We start from the raw sequence: 25,218 nt of genomic DNA, 5'->3' as shown, positions 1-25,218 counted from the left end.
AAGCGTTGGATAGTCGTTGCGACTGACTACCTCACACGGTACGCTGAGACCACGTCTCTTGCCAAAGGCACTGCTGCTGAAGTGGCGCAGTTCTTCGTCCACAACATTGTCTTGCGTCATGGAGCACCCGCCGTTGTTGTTACTGACCGGGGAACTGCTTTCACGGCCCGCTTAACCCAGTCCGTGATGACTCTGACGCACACGAGCCACCGACGTGCTACGGCGTATCACCCGCAGACAAACGGGTTGGTAGAGCGACTCAACCGCACACTAGCCGACATGCTATCAATGTACGTTGACGTCGAGCATCGAACTTGGGACGCCATTCTGCCGTACGTAACGTTTGCGTACAACACCGCCCTGCAGGAAACAACCCGACTGACCCCCTTTCAGCTTGTCTTCGGTCGCCAGGTGACGACTCCGTTGGATGCTATGTTGCCCGTCGACCCTTACGGCGACTCTGACGCTGACATCGACGTAGATACCTTCGTTCAGCGTGCTGAGGAAGCGCGTCAACTGGCCCGCCTGCGCATCCACCGTCAACAGGAGGCTGACGCCACTAAGTACAACTGTGGACGCCGTTTCGTCAGTTATGCTCCCGGCGACCTTGTGTGGATTTGGATACCTGTTCGTCGCCGCGGGCTCTCTGAAAAGCTGCTGCGCCGATACTTCGGCCCTTACGAAGTAGTGCGCCGCATCAGTGATGTGACTTATGCAGTTGCTCCCGCCCCGACAGCTTGTTCATCGCGTCGGTCGCACCGAACTGAAGTCGTACACGTTGTTCGCATGAAGCCTTACCACGACCGGCTACCTGACTGAACTGCGGTCCACTGCAGCTGTGTTCTACCCTTTCGCTTACTTTTCTCTCCTAGCCGCATCGTGTCGATGCTGCAGAAGAGGGGGGCAGTGATACATGCATTCGAAGAAGAGACAGAAGTAGTGCATGCGCTAGAAGAGGAAGAAGTTAGTTGGCTCTCTCGCACGCGCTCGAACTACTGGGTGTCCGCCGCAGGTTTTTCGTCTCTGCGCGGGTGTTCTTTTTGGCGTTGCACGCTACAATATAAACCAACATACCTGTTGCTTTTTCCTTTTTCAACATCTTACTCGTTGATATCAAGATATCATTGAGCACGGTGAATAAAGATGAACAACAGCAAAGATCAGAAATGAATATTTCTTACGCGTGTCCGTGCCCGACTACTTATGATTAAAGATAAAATATATCTGATTTTATTCCTTCTCCAGGAATAAGAGAGAGTTTTATTTAGAAGAAGGCAGAGAGGCCAGATTGAGCAATGATTTTTTTGTCTGCTACTTTGCGAAGGAAAAGAGGAGAAGATAGAGGGTTATGATGAGTGTCGGATAAGTGACATTTGCGGCTCATGTGCGGAGCATTGGGTCATGTTAAAAACTCCATGCCTCGACCCATCTTAACTCGTCGCTTCCCCCCCAAAACGAAGAAAGCCAACCGTCAATCTTAAGTTTTGTCAACTGCGATAATTCTCGACGGTTCTGTTCTATTACTTTGGGGCACAAAACCGGATTCGTTGGAAGGAAGAACGGAACTCTGTCAGTGCAGTACAAAACTTCTAATATTCGTGAACACGGCGTCGCTTGCTCTGAATCTGTCTGAGCGCCCTCTTCTCTTATAAAAATGGTCTACAGACAATCCATAGACTTATTACAGACTCCATTACCTTCCTATTAATATTTATTCGTGTCTATTCATAGTCTATAGACTTTCTATGGACAGAAATCTACTAAAAGTGTAAGGTCATAAATACATAGATGGTCTAAAGACTGTATATAGCATTTGTATTGTCTATAGACTGTTCTCTAGGATTTGTCCACAGAGAGTCTATAGGCTTTATGGACAGAACTGTGTAGACAGTATAACAAAATTTTCTTTAGATCGGACAGCAACTTCGCTGTTCTTTCCACGTAGACATTACATGCGCTGGAAGTCAGACAACACGGAACGTGTATAATTTTGGTGGAGAGATCGAGGACGAGGAGAGAACAGTGTAGGCCAAGGACAGCACGTACGGAAGTGTATAGAAAAATAAACAAAAAAGATCTAATCCTAAACAGCGTGAGCTGGCTGAACGGGGCGAGACCTTGGACCCAAGGTCCTTTGAGATCGAGAGACTGACATGAACGCCAGACACTGCGAGCAGTTATGTAACACCGCACTTAGACGAAGCGTGCACTGTATGCACTGGCTCAGAGGTGAGTGGATTCTCCGCGTCTTTTTTATTCCTGACATAGCGGCGTTATATGTTCACAAAATGTTAAGCTGCGTGAGGTATTGCTCATAAATTCATATTAAATGAATGTTATATTTAACTAGTTCAATTTATGGCAATCCCAGAAAGAAAAAAAAGTCTTTTCAATTGCAGTTGATCATGTGGTTTGCGTAAAACATGCAGGGCATGAAAGTTAACTGCAGTTAACCTCGCTGCTCATTGGAGAAACAGCAAGCTTGCAGCTCAATTAAAAGGTCCACGTTTAGCTTGCAACGTTTGTAGCAGTCAGACTGGTCGTATTTAACAAGAACGATACTTGAGCTGCTTATGTTTTGTAACAAATCAAATACTAATGTGCTATCTGGGAAAGCTACAAGTAAGACATTCCTGCGGGCTAGTTGGTTCATAGCTCCAGAAAGAATAAAACTGCTCAAAAGACGAAGACATAGGCAACGAGGAACACTCTGTTAAGAGGTCGTCGAACAGAATGCCTGCCGATCTCGGCTGCCCTCAATTTAAAACTGGCAAGGAACCGCCGAGAAAACGTGGCAAAGCATCTACAACAATTTGGAACTATGTGGAAGCAGTTGCCCGTGGCTGCGATCATCCGAGACAAGTCTAGCCGTATCTCGTGTCACAAATAAAATGGTAAAACTGATTGTCGGCGGCACTGAGCTTGAACAATAGTCCAAAGGTTCGCTGCAATATTAGTTCCTGAAAATATTTATTTAGACAGTGTCTTCCTTTAATGTTTTGTTAACAGCCGGGGAGGTGGTAGCAGTTTCAGGGAAACGGTGCGGCGTTTTAACGTCCCAAATATGCTCGTGCGCTATGTAAGACTGCATGTGGAATGCTCAGAATTAGTTTTGGCTGCCTGACATTCTTTAACGTGCACTGCTTTCGCAGGGCACACGGCAGCTTTCACATTTCACTCAACTTAAATGCAGCATCCGTTGCAGTGATTAGATACCACGACCTTAGATTAAACAGCCTAGCGTTCTAACCACTGAGCCACCGCGGTAGTTGAGTCAGGAAAAGTCAAGCACAAATAACCGAAGCGAGCTTCGAGAACATTTGGAGAGCAGGGGTTTCACACACACACAAAAAAAAAATGTCTTGTGCGTTTATGAGCGACCACATAGAGAATACTTTCATACTGAAACTAGCTGGGGACGGATAGGACCGTGGATACAAAAACTGGCGCATGTTAATTTCTCTTAGCATCCCTGTATGCATGATCGTGTCAGTTTTAGCGTAGACGAACTTGCCCAACTTTCTATCTTGCCACTGTTCTTGAGTAGAAGAGCAATTCCTAAAAGTGGTTCCACACTGTCAGGGTATAGCAAACGGTTTTAGCGACAGCAGTGCCCATGACACACTGCGCGCGTTGCAAGAGCGTCCCAGCCAATGCCGAGCAAAGACGAACACAAGTAATAAGGTCGACGGTGTGAGCGACATCGCCGTGTAATGAGAATGCGCCTTGCCAGAGTCTGCCATGCGTGCGCGCCAAGCACTCTCACAGTCTGACGTGAATACTGAACACTTGCGCACGCAATCATTCGCAAGGTATTCGAGCTTGCGGACGTCCGTAAAACCGGGTCGAGGTCGCAGCTGCGAAGGCGGCATTAGCAAACTTTGCGGCCCTGCCGTTTGAAAGGCAAACCATGCGCAAATGTTATGTTTCCCAGTCTGCTTGCTCCAGGCTTTCAATGAGAGTGCTACGGGTTATTGCGTTATTAATTATTATTGTCCAGTCGGAAGGGGCACGTTGTGCAGGGAACTAACTACGTCCATGCTATTTCTTTGCGCTTGGTAGACAGCTAACGACGCGTAAGGAAATCGCGGCCGAATACGCATGCGCATTTTATCATCAACTCCAATGTGAGCGGCAAGCCACAGTCGTCGTCGTGACGCCATCACCACGTGCCTGCTTCCCAGGCTACATATGGACCACCACATGAACTTTTTTGGATAGAGTCAGTGTGCAAACTGGCTCTCAAGTGACGGGTTCGTTTTGTCACCGCTTTGATCTCAACTATAGATGAAAGCGTTAACTCTCGGGCGGCGACAGTACCGCATTTTTTTTTTTTCTTCTTCGCCGCCGCAACGCATTGGCTGCTTTTGGTCACGTGGCTAATTTGCTGCACAAATGGTGCGAGCTGGCTCTTGCCTCGCGTCGCCTGCGCTGGGCGCGGCTCTTAGCCGCGCATCGCTTTCGATGTTCACTTTTTGGATTTCGATTACGGATTGGAAAGTTCGCGTAAGCTGTGCGCTTAGGGTATGATATTGCAGGATACTTGGGGCTGAACTTTGCGATGTAATCTCGGCCCAAACTGAAAGTCTGTTTTATCCGCCGTTCCACTAAGAGAAATCGGAGAAACACGACGTGGCGCTTCCTCCTCGTAGTCTGACTTGATAGAATTCTTCACGTGGCTAATATACGTCTGTGAAAAGTAGATTTGCAGGTCCTCTTCGTGAGACGTGCTCAGGCTGCATCTCTGTTGACCGTTGATGCTGACCTTCCTGGTCCACCTGGGGATGTGAAGCGCAACAACTCTTGCACTTCGCTTTGAACACCTCGAAAACTGCGGCTGACGACGCAGTAGTAGCACCAGTTTCGCGAAGTAGGAGCTCCTTAGTGCTGACGTCGCCGCACTGACTGTAGCAGAAAGGTACCGTATTAAGGAGATTTTCCTCTCGCTTCTTTCAACAGTTTTATTAAGGAATAAGAGATTTCCTGAGTGATATTTGCAGAAGCAACTAAAACACCTACTGAACTCGGCAGCCTCGGCATGGATGCTAACTCTCTTTTACTTTGTAAAATCACCTCGTTAGATACGAAATCCAAAGCTTAGAAGCCGTCAAAACCGGTTTCTAAGCGGCTAAAAAAGCATACTTGTCCCGGCATGCATACAGATACGGTTAAAGAAACCCGAACTTTCAAACTTACATTATGGAGCCCGACATTCCCTTACTATATGAACTCTCTGAAAGTTTGGCCAGCTAGGAAGTTAGGACGACTTTTTCCCGGTGTTTCAAACTCTAAGAACACCACCTTGATATCGAAAGTTGTTTCTTAGGCCCGTCTTGAAAAAACAAAAACAAAAACAAAACCGCGATCGTTAAGAGCTTGTCTATAAAAGGGCAAAAGTTTCTCACAAAAAGGATAAGAAGAGACCTTCGCACATTAAGGGGCTGGCTTTCGCATATGCTTCTTCCTTTTCTGTGCTTCTTTCGCCCTAGCTCTTGCGCGTGCGTGCCGTGAATAAAGCAAGTGAGCAATAAATGCTCTAAAACAGAAACCTCTATCGGAATACGTTATATGAGTCAGAATGGTCCATAGATGTGCTTTCTTAAACATTTGCAGCCGGCTAAGTCGAAATTTGACCACCGCAGCCGGGATCGAACCCGCGCATTTCATCTCAGCAGCCGAGCGCCATAACCATGCGCCACCGCGGCGGCAAGGGGAGCGTAGACTTGGTCTCTGCGTTCGTAGGATGAGTAGTCTTTCTCCAGGCTCAGCAATGGCCTAGTGGTTATTTCGCTCGGCTATTGACCCGAAAGGCGCGGTTTCGATCACGGCTGTGGCGGTGGAATTTCGATGGAGGCGAAATTCTAGAGGCCCATGTACTGTACGATGTCAGTACACGTTAAAGAACCCCAGACCATCGAAATTTCCGGAGACCTTCACTACGGCGTCCCTCAATGCCTGATTCGCTTTGGGACGTTAAATCACCATAAAACTAAAAAAAAAAATCTAGTATTTTTCTGTATGGGATGAGACGCCAGGCACGCTAGCTGCTGGTTTAGTGTACCCTCGAGCAAGGCTGTCTGCTGCCTTATTTCCCTCGAGCCCCACGATCCCCTCGTGACCGGGTGTCCAAGTGATTTGGTGCGTTTTAGTAGACGTTGAGTGTGATCAGTGTTGAGCATGACGCTGCTAATATTGGAATTGTGCCCGAGAGGAAAAGCCGGTACGCAGACTTTGAGCCAGTCATAATTTTGAGGTCATTGCCCTAGGCGTCGTCATATTGGTTGGCTAGCGGGATTGCAGCTGTTTCGGCTGTAGTGAGGGTACTTTCTGGGATGGAGGCGCTGGCGATTTCCCGAAACTTGTTGTCCAGGACGACTGCAGCAGCATTCGTAGAGTTGTGGTTCGTGGCGTGGTTCCTGGTGCGTGGCTGTGTTTCTTGCTTGTCGGTGAGTGCGGCGCAAGTAATCTGCTCGTGTCCTTCTTCGACCTTCATGCGTTTCCCTCTGCATGTTTTATGGTAGAAGGGCCACATGAATGCCAGAGCGAAGATTGGTGTCGATGTCCTGGGTGTCTTGGACTTGCCGGAGGTCCATAGGTGTGCCAATTAGTTCTAGAATGGCTCGTCCTGCTTTAGTGGTGAAAGGTCTTTTTATGTAAGGCGAGCACAGGCTCTCGGACCTGGGCGAAGGAGTTGGTCAAGCCGAGGCTCAGGAGGTGATCGTTGGATACGCCGTCTGCTGACGATCCTCAAGCAGGGAGCAGCAGACGACGCGTGCGAGCGCATCGTAAAAATCGTGAAGCAATCGCAGCACCACCGCCTAGGCGGTGATCGCAGGGGCCTGCTCCGCTCCCCGGCGCGCCGGCGCTCTTTGCAAACTGTCCCAATATTACAACGTTGCACCACATCGAACCAGACATCCAGTCGGCAGTGGCAGGTTAACGTATGCAGGCAACTAACTGCGTCCATACTATTTATTTTCACCTCGTAGGCTTCTGACGACACAAGAGGAAGTTGCGGCCGAAAAGGCCCTATCCTTTTATAAACCAACGCCAACGTGGGCGGCGGCCACAGGCGTCGTCGGGACGTCGCCGCTACGTGCCTGCTTGCCAGGTTACATAAGGACCACGACATCGGGCCTGCCATCCAGACGGCACTGGTACGTTGTAGAGGTAACTAACTGCGTCCATGCTATTTCTTTGCGCCTCGTAGGTGAGTGGCCCTGTACCTAGCTGTAGTTGTTTATCTCTACGCGGCAAATTTTCCATTATTTACCACTGCCGAATTTGTGTCCGTCTTGTAACATTTCACTCATTCTGCCTGGTACTTCTGCCAGTGTTATGAATACCATTGAAGACCCTCGGTATTTTTCTAACCCTTTGATTTCTTGATTTCAACACACCCTTACACTGCGTGCATGAGAATATTTTGTTTCCAAAACTAGATCTCCGTGGCTTACGGGGCATGTCGTAAGCCTATTAAATCATACCTTTGTTCGTGGTCTCAATACAAGGGCATTACTCATTGCTCCTCACAGATTCCAAAATCTCAAAAGGCGTTCTTCAGGGTAGCATTTTGGGGCCACTCGTATTTAGTGTGTAGATGTATGATATCTCTAACATCAGTAGCTATGAAAAATACAATACAAAACAATATATGCTGATGATACCAGCATATTATTGTCTTCCAATGATATCAATACTTACCTGGCACGGCAAACAGCGCACTCGTCACACTTGCCCCATGGTCATCATTGAAGTCATTAAATATAAAAAATGAGAAAACAAAAACGGTACTATTTATTCATAAAAGAAAACAAGTATTTACCCGCCCTTGTCAATACCTCAGTAGCACTGTGGTCGAATATGTGGAGACGTTCAAATTCCTGAGTGTAAAATTCAGCAGTACAATAACAGAGAATGCGCATGTTAACAATATTTTTTTCCGCACTTCTAGAATTGTAGGAATTACTTGATGTAACAGGTTTATGTTTCATATCAAAACCAAGATTACCTTGTATTATGCATTTTTTATTCCATTTAAGCTACTGTCTTCTCGTCTAGGAAAAAATCACGGTGTCTAACGTTTTAAGACTAAAATCTACCTCATGACGTCATCAGGGTATGACACGACCTCAGCAGTGTAGCATAATATAGTAACAGGTTATCATAGGCAATAGCAAAGAAATTAGGCAGACAGTGGTATATAGTGATAGTGAAAGCAGTAGTTTTGGAAGCATAAAGGACGTTACTAAACAATGAAGAGGACCACTAATGACAAAGGCGTTTATAAAGGCCTTTAGGCCAGAGGCCTTTATAATAAAGCCTTTAGGCCAAACGTATTTAGGGGAAGGCCTTCAGGGTTAAGGACTTTAGGTGAAATGCCTTTAATGGTAAATGCCTTTAACGCAAAGGATGCGACGCGTTCCGCAGCCTCCTTCATCATTCGTATGCGGCTGCATTAAGTTACCGCTCTCGACAGAGGTGAGGGTTTCTACCAGTTTGAGTTTCCGCGAAATTTGCACTGAAAAGCGCCGAAAGAACGAATGTAAGATGAGGAGTGAGCTGATTTACTCACGAGAAAGTGCTATCTGCCTATCATAACACACAGCGCGGGGGCTGAGGCGATGGCCGCGTGGTCTGAGGTCTCTGGAACTGAAGCCATTAAATTTGCTCCGGCGTCGTTTAGAACACCACTCAAGGTGTTGAAGTGAGGAATAGTTTTTTTTCATTTTGTGCTGGATACGATTCGGACTGAAAGTTTCGAGATGTTCGGACTTGAGGTTGGGCGTTAACTGTTCGCCTAATTTTGCCGAAAACGGCAGCTAAAATGATCAACGTTGTTCGCAGATTTGTAAAACTTTGAAAATGTATTTCACATATTTGCATTTCCTGCAGTAGTCGACATCAGTACCGAGCGAGTATTTGCAACAAAGGATCGCGGTACCTTAAAGGATGTTTCATGATGCCTAGTGCCCTTAGTGAAAACGGCACTAAACTCGCTCTGCTGAAAAAGGGCGTTTTTAAGCTAAAAGGATCGACGTTATTTTATTCATCCAAAATAGACGCATGGCATTTTGCGATGGCTGCTTGGTTAAATTCACACCGCCAGCTCTGCGTAAGCGGCTTAGGTTCAGTCTTCGCGTGACTTCCAATTTTCCTTCCTGTCTTATACCTTCCTGGTACGCTTTAGCTGATTGCTGTAATAATTGTTTTGTTGATTTTTTTAGTCCCCAATCTCTTTTTAGAAATTAACGTTATTATTAGGCTACCTCTCTTCTGCTGCCTCACGCGTTTCCAGAAAGGAAATGGGAAGCGCTTTTGAAATTGGATGAAATTTTCCTTCTTGGAGGCTTGTTTTAATTTTAGCCTCGTGTTGACATGAATTGTTTTGTGTATTTGAACGTTGCGGTCAGAGACAACTATCTTCTTATTGTGCAGTGTCAGGTCCTCACATGTCGAGCTTTGTTGATGTAACAAGCTCGCATACTTGTTATTTGCAACTGCACTAGGCGTTATGAATAGTGAAAATAATTTTGACGTCCTTTGTACTCTTTCAGGAGGGTTTGGCTTTCTTTCCTACATGCGCGAATCAGTTATGGTACGCTACATTCTGCTGCAATGAACCTTTTTAATTAACTCAACTGAACAATGCTGTCACAGTGCTAGAGTCGAAAAACGGGCAAGGTCATATATTTTTACATCTGTGATTTTTTTTTTTTTTGCTGGCAGCTAGGTAAAGTATACCCGAGGCTTAAAAATAAAATCCCCCCTTCGCTGCAAGACTCGTTGTCTGCTTAATATCTGGCCGCCTGCAGCACATCCGCTTCGGTGTTGCAGCTGGCATCGTGTTTTACACCTCAGCTTGATGCGCTGCTTTGAAAACGCCGGTGCGGTGTATTTACTTTGTTTGATCAGAGCGGAAGGAAAGAAACACGCGCGCAACAATATTTTAGAACTTCAAAACCCGCCCACCAACCCTACAAGTGATGGAGGTTATTTCCAAACCGTCGGCTAAGGTGTCCCTCATAAATCACAGCATCCGCTCTGCGACCTACGTCAACTTATTCTTGCTTGAACTCTGCCCCCGACCTTTTGTTCTTACAAAAACAACGCCATAGTGGCGGTTAAAACAGCTGTACACACACGCTTTCCGTTAACCCTGCCAGCCAGGGCAGTTTATAGGGCGGGTTAGAGAAACAGCACACTTCGTAGAGGAAAAATTACGGTTTCAGTTGACTTTTTTTCTTATGTTGTTATTATTTCTGGACAAATGTCCTTATGACGTTCTCCTTACAACTGTCCAGAGCGACAGCTACTCTTTTTTTTTCTACATTTTTTTCTTTACGGTGGCAGCGATCAGGCTGGTTACCTGATTTGACAGCGTTTATCTTCTTCTTCGTCGGGTGTTCTGCGAGCGTGGGCCGACAGCTCTGCCCTCTGACTGCAGCTCAGCCGAGGAACGCGATGACGAACGCAGACTCAACGGGAGACCCATCGACTACCTCCTCATCTCCTGACCCGGAGCGTGTGGAGGACAGAGCCGAAGTGGACGATTCTATGGAATCCGAGGAGCGCTGTTTGTCAAGGTTACGACAGCTGCTCGCCGGTGAGTCAGTCTGCATTCACTGTGGCTACTTTAAGATCTACTGGGCGTCAAAGAAAATCAGCGCTTGCTGTGAAACGTCTACCGCGCCCCAAAATGGCACTTGGGTGAGACACACGCGCAATGACGCAACACCGGGAATAATGCGACACATCGCACAATTCCCGTGTTGCGTCATTGCGCTTGTGTTTCGTCCAAGCGCCATATTGGGGCATGGTATTTGTTGACGGACCTGACACATCTCAGACGTCTATGTTCAGGTTGAGTATATGTCAAGGTTAGCAAAATGGGCATGATGCACGCGAAGAAAAACTTAGAAGTAGAAAACCTGAGCTCAAAGTGCTACATTGGAGGGCATTCTTTCGAACAAACTGTGATGAGTCCGATGTGAGCATAATTTTTTCCGAAGTTGTCGGGTTTCCAAGTGAAAGACGCAGAAAGGAAATGCCCTTGACTGTGATCGTTAATGCTAGCACCTGTCGTCCTGTCACCCTCCTTGCTCTTGTGTTCCGTTCTTTCTTGCGCTGGGATCTACAACAATGCCTAGCACGACTAAGAATGAATGCACAGCGGTGAGTGCGGACGCCTAGTTCGGAGTTGAGTGGTTGAATTACTGAAATAAATGCTGAACTGAGAAATTTAACAGTTGGGAAATATTGTGGATTTAGGTCAAATTTTTAGGGGAATCCCCCAAGGTGGAGTAGGTTTGTAATAAGGGAGTAATTACTCATTGGCATCCACCCGAGCGCAGCCATACGGCTACAAAGGAAAGCTATACAGCTTTCTCAGAAACTTCGTAGTTAAAGAAAAATTCGTCCTAGTCCGGGGTTCGAACCCGGGACCACCGCTTCACCGGAGCAGTCGCTCTACCAATTGAGCTAACCGGGACGGCAAGCTTATGGTAGGGCGAGAGCGAATTGATCAATAACTCGAAGTGGGAACAGTGTTGGTCAAATGTTTAGGGGAATCCCCCAAGGTGGAGTAGATTTGTAATAAGGGAGTAATTACTCATTGGCATTCACCCGAGCGCAGCCATACGGCTACAAAGGAAAGCTATACAGCTTTCTCGAAAACTTCGTAATTAAAGAAAAATTCGTCCTGGTCCGGGGTTCGAACCCGGGACCACCGCTTCACCGGAGCAGTCGCTCTACCAATTGAGCTAACCGGGACGGCAAGCTTATGGTAGGGGGAGAGCGAATTGATCAATAACTCGAAGTGGGAACAGTGTTGGTGAAATGTTTAGGGGAATCCCCCAAGGTGGAGTAGATTTGTAATAAGGGAGTAATTACTCATTGACATCCATCCGAGCGCAGCCATACGGCTACAAAGGAAAGCTATACAGCTTTCTCAGAAACTTCGTAATTAAAGAAAAATGCGTCCTGGTCCGGGGTTTCAACCCGAGACCACCGCTTCACCGGAGCAGTCGCTCTACCAATTCAGCTAACCGGGATGGCAAGCTTATGATACGGCGAGAGCGAATTGATCAATAACTCGAAGTGGGAACAGTGTTGGTCAAATGTTTAGGGGAATCCCCCAAGGTGGAGTAGATTTGTAATAAGGGAGTAATTACTCATTGGCATCCAGCGGTGGTCCCGGGTTCGATCCCCGGACGAGGACAAATTTTTCTTTAATTACGAAGTTTCTGAGAAAGCTGTATAGCTTTCCTTTGTAGCCGTATGGCTGCGCTCGGGTGGATGCCAATGAGTAATTACTCCCTTATTACAAATCTACTCCACCTTGGGGGATTCCCCTAAACATTTGACCAACACTGTTCCCACTTCGAGTTATTGATCAATTCGCTCTCGCCCTACCATAAGCTTGCCGTCCCGGTTAGCTCAATTGGTAGAGCGACTGCTCCGGTGAAGCGGTGGTCCCGGGTTCGAACCCTGGACCAGGACGAATTTTTCTTTAATTACGAAGTTTCTGACAAAGCTGTATAGCTTTCCTTTGCAGCCGTATGGCTGCGCTCGGGTGGATGCCAATGAGTAATTACTCCCTTATTGTGGATTTAACATAAATTTCGTAGCATGCTAATCATCCGGCGCAAAACCGTTCATTCCAAACCGGTTTTCGCTGTCATACACTGATCCCTGTCTTTGGCACAGACTCAGAAGATTGTCGCGATACGTCTAAATTCCGATACTTCGGTCCTTTGATAACGTTTTGCCTCCAAGAAGAGAGATTTGTTAAGTTTCGTTACCGGAATTGACGCGCTCGATATAGTCCTGGGTGCTATTTTTGAGAATTTTTTTGTGGCTCTCAGCAATGGTTGACTGACGAAACGGAGGTGGAAGCTGTGGCAAGGCGGGTAGGCTGCAGAGGCATTCTCATCAGAAATGATCTGCTCGTGCATCGAGCTGCTGATAGCTGATTTTTTCCGCAGAGCAATGGGTGAAATGTTTAAAATTTACGTAATCTTCCTGCTGACAATGAATACGCCTTGAGGCCCTCTACAACAACGCTTATATTTCGAACGATAGAACGACATATTCCATTAAATGCTTAAGGGGGAATGCGGTTTTCAGGAAAGTTTATTTCTTTGTGTATTTACTTGATTTTTCGCGCATTAAAATTAATTTTATGACCAGCCTCACGAGAGCTTTGTGTTAGTTCTACAGAAAATTGTTTTCTAATGCATATATTTCCTCTCAATCTTGTGAAAGGGCTGCAGAGTTAAGAAAATGTGGCAGAAAGGTGGTTTAACATTCATTGCTTTCCAATTGGCGTACTATAGGTAAAAACATTCTTAGCACTTTTTTGTTTCAGAAAGCAGAGAGTTTGGTATTCGATAAGCCTGATATCAGGACGAGTGCCCAAGGATATTTTGTGTGCTTAGCAGACGATATTTATTCTTCCGTGAAGAGCGCGCAGCTGGGTCGTTACATCCTTCACTCCTTCCGGCGCAGCTGTCAAACTGCCAGCGTTTCGATTATTGATAGCAAATTTGTGTGTGCCCCCATACACGACATGCTCACAAGTATTGCTCAATTCCTACGCTTCGCGGTTACTTTGGTTCAGTACCTCGCCGCCTTGCTTACGTTCTTCCTCATCGCGATCTCCTGATCGTGTTAAGTATGGCTATAACGGGTTATGCGGCATCCACTGCTCCGTTTTTCTACACTTTTGTGCTTTGAGAGCAATCTGACGCAGCTTTTTTTGGCTCGCTAAATGGTCTCGAAGGTGGTGTGCTTAGTGGATTAGAGTAGCGTGCTGCTTAAATAAGCGGGAACGGCCGCTTCAAGCGTGAGGCAAAAAAAGAGGATGATAGAGCTGTCAACACAGCGTAAGTAAAATCACGTATATCCCTGGGAATCGATCAGGTGGCACTCGCTGCGGTAAAATACCCCTGGTTTGCTTGGCGCCTATAGACGATGAATACAAATGCCCCCCCCCCAACACACACACACATACACGCACGCACGCACGCACGCACACACACACACACACACACACACGCACGCACGCACGCACGCACGCACGCACGCACGCACGCGCACACACACACACACACACACACACACACACACGCACACGCACACGCACACGCACACGCGCACACACACACACACACACACACACACACACACACACATACACACACACACACACACACACACACACACACACACACACACACACACACACACACATGGAAGTCCCCGCATCATCTCGCTATTAAGCTGTTCGAGCTCACAGAGCGTGCATCTTTTAACTAATGCATTCAAAATGACACTTTTCCTGCCCTTATTTCCGAATTGAAAAAAAAATTGTCATAGAAATAATGCATGCCTTATTGTTTTGTAATTGAGGCTGCAGCTTTCCAAAATAATTCACTATTTTTCATTCGACATTTATGACGAGTGACGTCTGTTTGATTCCTCAGCACACAAGTATTTGCATAGGTTCTCAAGCAGCGCTCCCCTTTTATCATTTTCTCGTTCAGCATTTTCAAACAATTCTCGAATATCAAGAACGCGAACTTCGCGCAGTATTGGATTGCGTGACACGGTGGGGTAAAGTCTGAAACGAGACTGTTCGAGACAAAACGAGCAATATTGGTTTTGTGTATGGTTTAGAGCAGCTTTAACGTCCCAAAACGACTCCGGCTATCAGCGACCCTGTATTGAAGAGCTCCGGATATTCCGACCACCTGCGGCTCTTTAACATGAACATCACAAAGTACACGCGCATGTTCTAACTGTTCTAAAGATACTTAATTCATACATACTTATACAGTCATTCATATAGCTGTTGTGAAGCATGCAGCTGTAGATATTGGTTTAGCAAATGAATTATGAAATAAAGGTTATTCAAATGCTGTTTAAAAACAAATAGTCATTTTTTTATTTTGTTCTTGTATTTGACACGCAGGAGACGAGGCCTTGGATTGTCCTAGAGACGACAAGTTCCTCATAAAGTTTCTGCGGGCCCGGAAGTACCGCGAGGAAGAGGCTTTGAAGACCATACAGAAGTACTTCCGTGTCAGGAAGAGTTCAGAGTTCTTCAAGGATTTCTCGCCAGCCACGGTGCCTCTCAGTACAGTCATAGCTGACAACCGCCTCATGATGTTGTCCAAGCACAAAGACCCTGAGGGAAGAGCCGTGGGCTTGCTGAGGATTGGTGAGACAATTGAGCCTTTCAGGGCATGCTTTGAACGCAGCTTGATGAGTGTTGAAAAGTTTAGAAATGCGCGTCCACATCGACAACGGGTAATTTCTATCTGAAATATACGTATGACGTCAGACGGCGATGGTTTTCGTCTGTTCGCGTTGGTGCTAACGTCGTACACACGTGTCGCAGTCGTGGGCTGTATACGATGCCACATAGTTGTTCAGTTTTCTTAAAATACGAATATCTTTCGTATTTGTCATAAACAACAGCTGTCACAGGTTTTGCTATCGTTCGATGAAAGAAGGGTTTCTAAATGTTCATTCCTCACGGCGACGCAAGCCGTACATGTAGCCTAATTAAGAGTTATTTTTCCTCTGAACTATTGGAATCACGATACCATGCTAGTGTACTATGGGAATCGAACTGTGAACACGGGCGCAAATGACTCATTTTCTAAATGGCATCATAGCGCTTATTGCACCATTTCAAAATGTCTCGCCTGCTGGGTATTCAAAGAGCAATCGCGAGAATGGTCCAGCAGTGTTCGCTTGACAACGGTACAGAAATAAGTCCCTGCTGCGAGCCAAATTCGAACCTGCGCTGCGTCGTAACCTCAGATTTACGAGACGAGGATTTTTCCTGTTCAGCTTTAAAACTCCCTCATATTTCTCACTGCAAGGCTGGTCTCGAAAACAGGAAGCACTACGTGTCAGATTACTTTTTCTTTTAACTTTTGAACAGTTTCGCATCATGCTCTTGTAAGGAAAACCCTCCTGACATGATGCAGGTTTTCCGCAAAGCAATCACGCAAATAACATGCTTCAAGGTAGAAACTTCTAAATGCTAGAAAATTTTTTTACTGAGGCCACATTATGAAGTTTTGAACCGAACATACATTCGTATTAGCTTCTCTTTTTCAAACTTTGACACCTTTCATAAGTATATTTTTCTCTACGCAAATTTTTGAAACAGTTTTAGATGTCCTTGTGTGGCATTCAAAGCTTGAAAATACTATTCCGAATAACAATCCGTGGTAGGAAGATGCTACCTTATCCTTAAGCCGTATCTTTGTACAGCGCTCTTTCATCATACTTCTCTTTATGGGAGAACAACATGCCCGCCTCTAAGGAGCTTATTTAAGATCTGTTCATATTGAGTGTTTCGTGACTTTGTGGTCTTGTCGGCAGATAGGCTACTTCAATCACCGGGTACTTCCTTATAGAATTGCTGTTAGTGTGCTTGCTCCTAGTGGACAGATTTCCTTCAGCATTGTACCGGTCGTATGTGAACCGCAAATGTTTGATTAGAAGTTTGGCGGCCTCGGTGTTCTATGAGCTTTTGTATAAGTTATTGACTGACTGTAGAAGATGTTCAAAATTACACTTCCCGGATAAAAAAAAAATTGGCAGAGGAACTTAAGACTACTTAAGTGAGGGAAAACGAAAGCATTACTGTCTCTGGTAGCAGTGTTAACGCGTAATTTTTATACAGGCATTAAAGTTTGTGTTTCCGTAGGCGTTGCACAACAGACCGCAGACGTACGGACCCTCTCGCTGTACGGCGATGAGGTTAGCCGAGTTTTCATGTGGCGGACGCAAGACCGTATATGTTTGGTTGTTTGGGACGCACGCACACAAGCATGCCTCCCCCCCCCCCCCCCCCTCCCACCCCACACACACACACACGCACTCACGCAAGACGAGCGTTATCGCCTCGTATGCGTAATTAGGCGGGCGGTGCTGGAAATCTGGAGGCGTATATCTTAGAACATCGGTACACAAAAATGCTATGCGAATTCGCTCAATTAGAATAGGCTAGGAATACGACCTCCTCTAAGCTCCGATTCTAACGAGCAAGCGAACTGCAGTGATACAGAAGATTTTTATTTGATTTTATCAATTAGGAGACTGACCATGACAAAGATCTTACTTTGTGTCTGCCTCGTCGGAAACCTTAATATAAGAACGGCGTTTAAAGTGTACCGCTCATCGCATGCTTTTCAAAATTTCTGAAAACTTGAACAGTGTTAAGTTTGGAGGCCGAGAAAAACAAATGCTAAGGGGAGTAACGAGAGTAGGAATGCCCAATGGCACAGAGACGCATTGGAGAGCTTTGTCTGTGAAGTCCTGCGCAGTGGAGACGCTTTCGCCATGCAGTGGGAACTGCAGTCTTGGCAGCTGGTAACAACGAAGATATTTTCTTTTACTACAGTAGTAGCACATCGTGCGAGAAATGTTCGTTAATATAGAATAAGAGATGACTATGCATAGCATAAGGTTTCATTCATCCTCCGAGATGCATATAAGCACGATTTACACATTATTCTAGCCTGTGCACATTTGGAAACTCCCCATGCTTTCTAAGTATAATTCATGAAGTCGTGGAAGCACCACACTGCGTAAGAGGGCAAGAACAGACGGGCCTAAAGGCCTAGCGTGTTCTGCTTTGTCCTGCGACAACTGAAGTAAAAGCGCGTGCCGCAGAACACAGTACAGGCACTGCACACCATGCTTCACACTCACAGACCACGTTCGCAAAACACGCAGTCTTTGCCGTCGCGCCTGTGTATTGTAGTTTCATAACTTGCACTCAGATTTCGCAATATAGTCTCCACGATGATCGAATATTAAAAGAGCGAAAGACGCCGCAGAAAGGGTACGGCATCTTCTTCCCCGCATTTCCCGTGTCTTTTTGTGCTCCGCCTGAGTAACTGTGCTTCATGGTTCTTGCCTTAGTACCGAATGACATTACTTGACTAAGAAAGGCATGGCCGAACTTAAGGCTTTGCATTGATTCCAGCGACATGGAGGTCTCGAGGCGCTTAACGAAGCGAGGTTTGACGCCGGCGCAAACTAAAGGACACCGTCTGTCTGGACATTATTTGTACAGGCACTATCTTGAGCTGTCCATAGGGAGGAGGCAGGTGTGGACCCTGGCTTCAATGAAATGGGCACTGGTTTCCGCGAGTCTTTGCCGTGGCTACGACCTGAATTCTTGTCCTAGACACTGATGGCCAAGTACTCGTCGCATTAGGCGCTGGCTATATTGTAAAAAACAAGAAATACGTTTCAGTCATCAGAGCATTGTGAGTTCTCATCAAAGCGCGATACTTACGGTCATTCCAGGCTTGTGGAACACTAGCGTCTGCCCGCTCTTGGACCTGGTGAGGACGGCCCTGATTATGGCGGAGTGGACTCTGCTGGATGAAGAGACGCAGATCCGGGGCATTGTTTGCGTGGCGGACCTCAGGGACCTGCACATAATGCACATGGCACATTTTACACCACTCTTCATTAAGAAGGCGGCCCACATTGTGCAGGTGAGAATTAGCTCACGTTAACAAGATGACTTTTTTTTTTTGAAATTTGAATACTTGCCATCTGGCATAGAACGAGGCTGTCAATAAGATAAAATAGGTCGTGGAGGCTGTCTTCTAGAAACCTGAGCAGGGTTCTGCTTATAGCGTTGTCCGTTAGCCACAAGAAAAAGGTGTTCCTCTCTTATAGCCGTAAATTCAAATTCCAGTAACCTCCTCCTTTACGAGTCCTGCGTTCCTAGGCATTTCTACAAAAGGTGGCGAAGGTCTAGCTCAGCGGCCGGCGTGGAACATTTGGGACATGTGCTGGGTACTGTATCTTCCTGAGAGCCCCATCAGCGCGTCACCCACGGGGTAAGGGCCACCCCAGCCCTCATCCTTCTAAAGGATACTTCCTCCAATCTCGTTAAGATATGAGTGATGGCTAAGTGCACAGTGGAATTAGTGCACGTGTACTCCCCTTATAGAGGTCAAGAGAGGAAGAGCGGAGCGCAGACCTGCGGGAGGCATTCGTATTTGCGACTCAGTGTAAGGCGTCTGCTTTCCACTGGACAACATTGAGTATCTTCCTGTCTCCAATCTATCTGGATGCGTTTGATTATTTTCGTATTTGAGCATGTGCTTCCTGAATGATGCTTAGTGTCTTCGCCACTATTTTGAGTTGATGGATAGATGCTAAGGAGTCCGTGTAAATATGGGATTCTCTTATAAACGCTAATGTATTTATGCACTCTATCGCATCCCAGATAGCGTCTAGCGCCATTATAAGCGGATCCAGATTGTCCGAAACGGATTCCCGATGTGTGGTTACGTCAGAATGTGTAGGGTTAGTAGTCGCTGTTCTTCCAGCCATTTCTGCGACCGATGTGTCCGTATAGGCTATACACGTTCCAAGATCTATATCGACCACTGTTCGAGCTGTCGGGTTATCTTTACGATGGAGCTTGGTCGTGGTGCGCCAAAAGACTAGGTCTTAGCATCTTTGCTATATATTATCGGTTTCATACCAGTGACTTGGGAATTAGAAGGAATACCACATATGCAGTTCATGATTTACACACAGGATGTGATGATATGGTCGACTCAAAAACATATTCAGATCAAAACCGTCATGTACAAGCAGCCTTAAACACACTGGAAGAGTATGTCCGCGAAGCGCGTCTGGAATTGTCGCCAGAAAGGCGTAGTTACATTCACGTGGCTAAAATTAACGGGAAAAAGAAACCGCAAGCTTCAAGGTTCACGCTCAAGATTGGGAACCACACATTGGAAGATGTGGACGAGCTGAAGGTCCTTGGGCAAGACATGCATAAGTCAGACAGAGGAGCACAATGGCTCCACACGACAAAGAAAGTTACAGCAACTACGTTCCACTTGATCAAACGCAGCTCATCCAGGGATTGCTAGACGTCTTGAGTGTTCAGTACTTCAGACCAGGATACTGACTGTACCAGGCTCAGTTCCATCGATTGACAAGGGGGCAATGGGCGGCGCAAGAAACTATACATAGAAACGCAATGCGCACGATCCCGGCCATGACAAAGCTCACGCCCATCCCGATTCTCCAGCATTATGCACAGTTGAACAGACTTACTGAACTTATTGAACCGCGAGAGGCGACCAGAGATCTCAGCAGAAAGTACCTTACGTTCACTGCAGTTGCATACATTGAGGTGACTGCCCAACCACCGAAAATGATAGACACCCCTCCCCCCCCCCCCCCCCCCCGCCCTCCCTCCATGGGCATACACTACAATAAATGCAAACAAGGTTACTTGAGAGTTGTATTGGCACATTTAAGAGACGAATCTCAGACGAATACAAAAACTGACACGAAAAGAATGAAAGAACTCTCCTGCCTGCCCCTTGGCCTTTCTTTTATCTTTTGTCATGCTATTTTTAAGTTTTAGGCTAACGCGTTGCCGGGATGGAAGAAAATTCGAGTCTGTTGAATAAAAGGTCGTTATTGGTCGAGCTTCAAAGCCGGCGAGTCTCCTGACTTTGTGCTGGTTAAAGACCTATTTCTTTTGTACACAAGGCCTGTCCACTAGTGCACCATGTTTGCCAAGTTACGTTTCGGACAATAGGCTCAGAAATGCGACTCGTTAAGAAACTTACTACGTGACATTGTCTTTTTCTCACTAACGGCTATAATATACGTAATAAAAAACGTTTTGCCGTGCTTCAATAACCAGAACAATATATGGCGGAGGGAAGATACGAAATTCCAGGTGATGATCTTGCAGATTGCAATTCTCTCAACGAGGAGGTGGATGAGTCCACTAGATTGGAAAAAGGAACGTTTGTACCACCACCTTCCCATCTCATTTTCTTTACCACTAATTTTTCTGCGAACGATGATTGGGTGTGTGCTTTTTAAAACTCAAACAGCGTGTTTCGCGACCGAAAAAGCAGTAACGTTCCACCACTAATTTTTCATGACCGCCATTTACGTATTAATCCACGTTTGAATTGCTCTTGAGTTTCAGGGACATGCCTTTACAAGTACTTTTTTTTCAAGTACTGCTTTTACATTCACTTATGGTACATTACTGTTCGTCAGTGTCACTGTTACTTATTACTACTGCATTACTACTTCTGATTATTTTACCATCAGTGCAAATTAAACTGCTATGCACAGGTGCCGCTGCGCCTCTGAGTAACAATTCACGTGTCTCCCTGAAGGCGTTACTCTGTGAATTCAAAGCAAGACATGCGTCTTTTTAATATAAACCCGGGGTGAGGGCGAGTGGCCCCTTAGCACCAGCAGTAGAAAAAAGGTACTGTGCCGGACGACTTGGGGGTAGTTTTCGCCACTTTAAAATGTGAGGTGAAAATTTTGAACTGCACTATACCACGTGATGTAAAAACAATACAATGATATTCACGATTTCTACCTTAGGATTGCTACCCTGTCCGCATCAAAGCCATATACGTGATCAATAATCCTCCTGCATTCGAGATTCTATTCGCTGCGGTGAAACCGTTCCTGAAGTCCAAGCTTCTGCAAAGGGTGAGCAATTTTCCGTGTTTCTTTGAACAGGAACACTGCGCAACTTTTTTGGTTTGTTTTGCGTGCATATTGAAATGGCAAAGTGATCTAGATTTTTGGTATTAAGGTGCTTATCACCCTGAATCATTGCGGTTATTTTGCAGAAAATAGTACAGAAGGTACTGAATGTCAGATATATAACAGTCCCTTTGTGGAAAAATGCTGTGGAAATTTCTTGCTAGAAAAGCGCATTTTAAGAACAAAGTTCGTCATTTCATCTCGGTCACATATTTTTCCACATTTTAGCACCAAAGGAAGATTTAAGCGCCACCGATATACGTTATGGGGTTGTAGTAAGTTACAATTACTTTAATGCGCCTGCCTAGTGTCATGCTTTGAAATAATGAAAATGTATTATGGATGAGGTGTGTTGGTGCTAATTATTCGGCGCACTAAAAAAGGGTTTATAATCGAGGACACCGTTGAAGGCGCTATGCTTAATTCTTTAAACAGCGGTTTAGACGGTGTTGCTCTGGGAGCAGATACGATTATTAAAATGCCTCTTTCTGAAGGATGGTGACTTTTTTTTTTTTACTTACAACGTGAAGCTTAAACGTCAAGGTTCAGCACAATATGATAATGATAACGGAAAATACCGAATGGTTTATGGTTTATGACGATTTTACGTTCCCAAGCGACTCAGACCATGAGGAATGCCGTAGTGCAGGGGTCAAGAAATTTCTACCATCTGGGGTTCATTGCCTTCCATTGACATCTCACAGTACACGGGCCTCTAGAATTTCGCCTCCATCGAAATTCGACCGCCGCGGCTAGGATCGAAGCCGTGTGTTTAGGGCCAGCAGCCGAGCGTTATAGCCACTGAGCCACCGCAGCGGCCTGAAAAAAATACTGAATGAGTAATGTTTGTTTTCCGAAATATTTTTGCTCTTTAACTGCTGCCTAGCAGCCACAGGTTACCATTTTGCATATGTCACTTATTTCAGACGCTCTGTGAAGCATTTCTTCGAACGTTACTCCCAAGTATTTGCACGTTATGTCGCCTATTTCAGACGCTCTGTGCAGCATTTCTTCGAACGTTACTCCCAAGTATTTGCACGTTTGTACCCGTTCAGTGTGTTCTTCATCGATATGCAGGTTACATGTGACAGGCGTTGTTTTTCTGCCCGTGGCAAAATAAATGAGCCTATTTTCTTCACATTCAGTGCCATTTTGTTAGAAATTAAGTCATGTTATTACACTAAGAAGGCTATCATTGTCAAGAGATTCTGCCTCTTTCGTTTACTGGTGAGAAATTAGCAGGGCCGTGTCGCGCGCGTAAAAAGACCGTTTTTTTTTCATTCTGAAAGTAACCGGAAAAATCATAGAAGGCGTAGATTGGTCCTTGCGGAACATGTATTCACTTCATTTATTGCAGATCTTGTGTCGAAAATTTGCTTGAATTGGAAATTATTGCGGATGATTTGCACGAACTTCGAAACCATGATTGCAAACGGAAACATCCGAAGAAAATCACCGCTACTAAAATACAAACAAAAGAAAACAACAGTAAGCGAAACCGAGGAAAACATAAAGGATTATTTCTTCCTCTTTTTTAATTAAAAAGAAAAGATATAAACTTTAACAGATGCTTTTCTCGGTTTCGGTGGTTGTTGGCTTCCTTTATCTGTATGTCATAACGAGCTCCTCGGTTTCCTACCCGTGTCTGCTTAAAAGATTAACGAGGGCCTCTGTTTTGGCAGTCAATGCCATAGGTAGCATAAGAGGGTTCTCGCATAGCTTCCGCCCTCACCGTTCGACGACGTTACACGTGACACCCGCGGGGATTCAGGACGTACTACGTCCGCCGTAAAGCACAAGGGTGGAGCTGGCGAACACTCTTAAGTTTAGATTACACACAATATAAATACCCTAGAAAGTACAGTTGAGTTAGTAGACACCGTACGCAGCATATGAAGGTTGAATATTTGGACTCACTGAAGGGGTTTGGTTGTTTTTCTTCTACCTAGAAATAAAAAGGTATAAGCCATAAAATAATAACACTACTCATTTATATTACACCACAGATTAAAAAAATTTGAAAATTTTCATGTGCTTTATTCGGCTTCGGTACTGTTGACGACAGGTGAATGAAAAAAAGAAATATTTTCTAGTTATTGCGGTTGAGAGTATTATGTGCTCTCAAGAAAGTACCATGGCCCTGGAGCAACTTATACGTGATTTTTGGCCGATCTCAGGGTAGGTTTCTCGACTGGTTAAAGCTACTTAAGGTGAAAACATTTCTTTCTTGTTCAGTATTTCTTTCAATCTTTATATTGCTTAATATGCGAGCCGAGGCTCTGTCTAAAAAGAAAGTCACTAAGCACGCTACAGTCTCTCCTGCAGGCCTTATGAGTGATGAAATACGCTCGCTTGTATTTTCAGATTTCCTTCATAGGTGATGACTTGAGCAAGCTCCACGGCCTAGTTCCGGCTGATGTGATACCAGCTGAGTACGGCGGCTCGCACGAAGAGTTCGACTACCGCGCCATGCAAAAGGAAGTTGAAAGCAAGAGCTCCTACTTCGAATACATCAACCAGTTTGGTTATCACTCAAAAGAACTGGACTGTGAAGATACGAGACTGTAGAAAAGTGATCCACTACATTATAAAGCTTCAGACTGCTCTTCGGAAGAGACCACATCGAGACGCGCCAGTGCGAACGCTTCGTCTGAACCGAAATCTTTACAGACCAACCCGTCGTACGTGCGCTCGTGGTACAGCCGAAAGAAAAATACAGATAAAAAAGCCGAAAGATAAAAAAGGACTACAGAAATAAGTAAATAGAAGTAAAAAACTGCACATGGATAGGAAGGAAGAGAAAACGGAGGGGGGGGGCAAATTAATTTCTGCTTACAAGAGTATATAGTGAATTCTATTCTTCATTAACGAAACCCTTTTTTTGGACACGACGTTTCGATCACAGGACCGATCTTTTTCAAGAGTGGTTTGTCTTCTCTGGTGTTTCCCCTTTCATAGGGGTTGGACACAAAACAGGTGAGCGAGGAACGGATAGAGAGTACAGAAATAAGTAGATAGAAGTAAAAAAAAAATTGGAGGCAAAAATAAAAGAGCATGAATAAAAAAAGGGGGAGTGGGGCCCGCACGAAAAAATGGAGAGTGCGCAGATTATCAGTACATGTTCTGCGCACTCCATTTTTTCATACGGGTCCCACTCCCCTTTTTCGTATTCATGCTTATTTTTTCATTACTTATATCTATTTATTTCTGTCAACCAGCTGAAGTCACCGCTATCAAAATCTAGCCACTCAATGAGCTGATTATTTCCTGGCCAGACAACCTTTTCGTGTAGTCTGATACGCTGCCGTGTGCGCTTCATTCTACTGTGAAAGCAGCACCTTAATAGCAATCCTGAAACAGGCCATATTTACCTGAAGCCTTTTAGATACTTGCAGAATAGAGAAATAAGATGGTTTGTGGTTTGCGGGGGTTTAACGTCCCAAAGTGACCAAAGCTATGAGAGGCGCCGTAAAGAAGGGCTCCCGAAATTTCGTCCACCCGGGGTTCTTTAACGTGCACTGACATCGCAGTGGATATGAGCTTCTAGAATTTCGTCTGCATCGAAATTTGACCGCCGCGGCCCGTATCGAACTCACGTATTTCGGGTCAACACCGCAT

At 45.5% G+C, this 25,218-nt stretch overlaps 1 protein-coding gene and 1 long non-coding RNA gene across 2 annotated transcripts in view; one reads left to right on the top strand and one right to left on the bottom strand.

Moving 5' to 3' along the window:
- The first annotated feature begins 10,379 nt into the window (after positions 1–10,379).
- Positions 10,380–24,389, top strand: LOC149372733 (alpha-tocopherol transfer protein-like). The gene is made up of 5 exons (XM_089587098.1): positions 10,380–10,606; positions 14,975–15,223; positions 18,340–18,533; positions 21,433–21,543; positions 23,965–24,389. The coding sequence occupies exons 1-5, from the start codon at positions 10,465–10,467 to the stop codon at positions 24,166–24,168; spliced, it is 900 nt and encodes a 299-aa protein (XP_089443224.1). The 5' UTR covers positions 10,380–10,464; the 3' UTR covers positions 24,169–24,389.
- Positions 18,084–25,218, bottom strand: part of LOC149372722 (uncharacterized) — a 273,432-nt gene continuing 266,297 nt past the window's right edge. The window contains exons 2-3 of the long non-coding RNA XR_016292522.1: positions 18,329–18,467; positions 18,084–18,254 (exon numbers count right to left, since the gene is read on the bottom strand). This is a non-coding gene — a long non-coding RNA (uncharacterized LOC149372722). The remainder of the gene's footprint in view (positions 18,255–18,328; positions 18,468–25,218) is intronic.

The sequence above is a fragment of the Amblyomma mixtum genome, chromosome 1 (genome assembly GCF_055824585.1).
Source record: "Amblyomma mixtum isolate Tamu chromosome 1, ASM5582458v1, whole genome shotgun sequence".
Classification (NCBI taxonomy): domain Eukaryota; kingdom Metazoa; phylum Arthropoda; class Arachnida; order Ixodida; family Ixodidae; genus Amblyomma; species Amblyomma mixtum.
This window is presented reverse-complemented; position numbering and strand designations above follow the sequence as displayed.

Coding starts and splice junctions, on each gene's coding strand:
- LOC149372733 (XM_089587098.1), top strand. CDS start 10,465: ATGACGAACGCAGACTCAACGGGAGACCCATCGACTACCTCCTCATCT. Junction 18,534..21,432: donor AGGCGGCCCACATTGTGCAG/GTGAGAATTAGC, acceptor TTTCTACCTTAG/GATTGCTACCCTGTCCGCAT. Junction 21,544..23,964: donor AGTCCAAGCTTCTGCAAAGG/GTGAGCAATTTT, acceptor TTGTATTTTCAG/ATTTCCTTCATAGGTGATGA.